This window comes from Cystoisospora suis (genome assembly GCF_002600585.1).
Source record: "Cystoisospora suis strain Wien I chromosome Unknown contig_3933, whole genome shotgun sequence".
In the NCBI taxonomy this organism is placed as follows: domain Eukaryota; phylum Apicomplexa; class Conoidasida; order Eucoccidiorida; family Sarcocystidae; genus Cystoisospora; species Cystoisospora suis.
Window position 1 is genome coordinate 1 of NW_027156728.1, and position 1750 is coordinate 1750.

At 45.1% G+C, this 1750-nt stretch overlaps 1 protein-coding gene across 1 annotated transcript; it reads right to left on the reverse strand.

Moving 5' to 3' along the window:
- Positions 1–4: 4 nt before the first annotated feature.
- On the reverse strand, positions 5–1750 carry CSUI_007437 (uncharacterized protein; the record flags this gene model as incomplete). Its single annotated transcript, XM_068067582.1, has 1 exon — positions 5–1750. A coding segment is annotated over one exon (1746 nt), but the record flags the coding sequence as incomplete, so codon positions are not given.

Genomic DNA, 1750 nt, shown 5'->3' on the forward strand with positions numbered 1-1750 from the left:
TACAGGAAGAAGAAAGAAGAAGAGGAAGATTTCGGCTGTTTTCTCCTTCCATAGAATCGTTAGAGGTAGTGTCCGAGAAGGGAGAAGAATTTTCTCTAAATTCTCTTTCTATCACGTCTTGCGGGGAGAAAGAAGATGGGGAAGAATGGAAATAGGGACAACTTGTCGGCATAGAGCTACGACAAGTGTCACTTCTCTTCTTCTCTTCTTTCCTCCTTTCTTCTCGTAGAGAGACTTGACTCTTCTTTCTTCTTATCTCCTCTGTATCAGAGAGAAACTCCTCGATCTCTGTCTCACTCTCCGAAAGAAGAAAAGAAGAAGAAGTGGATCGTTTCTTCTTCACATCTTTCTTTCTCATTCCTGCATTCTCTCCTCTCATCTTCTCTCCCATCTTGGTCTTCGTCGCCCTCTTCTCTCCTCTTTCTCTGCCCTTCTCTCTTCTCTCATCTTCTTCCTCTTCCTTCTCTCCTTCTTCTTTCATAGAAGCACCTATCTTCTTTTCCTCCTCTTCTTTTTGCTGCCTCTTCTTCTTCTCTTCTTCTCCTCCTCCTCGACGGTCTCCTTCTTTCTCTTTCTCTTCTTCTTTCTCCTGTCCTCCATGGTGGGGCAGTTCATAAGATCTAAGATGAATGAAAGCGAAGAGAAAGAGCATGACGGTAGATAGCCAAGCATCGATAGGCAGGTCCCTGTCTATGCAGAGAGGTAGATAAGCAGCAACATAGTGAAAGAGGTGACCTACCAAAGTAGAGAAGGCCGTCATAAGAAAGAGAGACGAACATGTAGCTACGAAAACGAGAATCTTGCGGTATTTCAAGGAAAGTAAAGCGGCTATAAAGAACGTTCGATCTCCAAATTCTGTGGCTATAGTCAAAGACACCGACGAAATAAAGGCTGAGAGAAAAGACCGGAAACTCCACCCTCTTGAAGAAGATTGAGTTGCTTGAGAAGAAGTAGAAGAGGAGTGAGTATACCGCTCTTTCTTCTTTTCTTTTCTGTCTTTCTTAGATGGAGACGAGTGAGACCCCGAGTGAGGAGAAGAGAATGGCGACGAGGAGACCGTCGACGAATCGGCAGGAGAAGAAGAAGAGAGGTGTTCGTCTCCTTCTAGAGCAGCGTGAAGTGCAGCGAGAGCTTCTTTTAGGGCTCTTTGAGAAGAGGGAGAAGAAGAAGAGGTATCTTCTTCGTACTCCTTTTTCTCCTTTCTATGCGAATTTCCTTCGTCAGCCTTGGAGAGTCGCCGTGGAAGCGAAGAAGGAAGAGACTCTCCAATGGTGTCATAGAGATGTGAATGAGGAGAGAGAAGAAGCTCTTCAGCAGAATCCCTACTATTACCGTCATGAAGGGAATGGCGGAAAGAATAGTAAGAATTCCAGTCATGATGGCCTTCGATGCTAGTGAATCGATTCTTCTTAGTCTTCGTCGACAGGTCACCTCTTCCTTCTCCTCTTCCTCTCCATGATGGGGAAGAGGATGATAAGGCGATTCTTTTAGCACGTCTCAAATAGGCAAAGTAGTCTTCTTCTTCTTCCTCGCCGTTCTCTTCTAATCTCTTCCTTCCCGACGTGAAAGAACACACAGAGTCAAGCAGTCGCACGGTAGCAGTTTTCAAGAGCGTATCTCCACAGTAGGAAGATAAGACACCCTTTGAGGAAGAAGAGGAGGAAGAAAAGAGTCTTTTCTGATGCCTTACCCAGCCACAGAAGGTCACTTGACGTAAAGAGGAAGGATTATAAGAATCGAAATGTTCGGG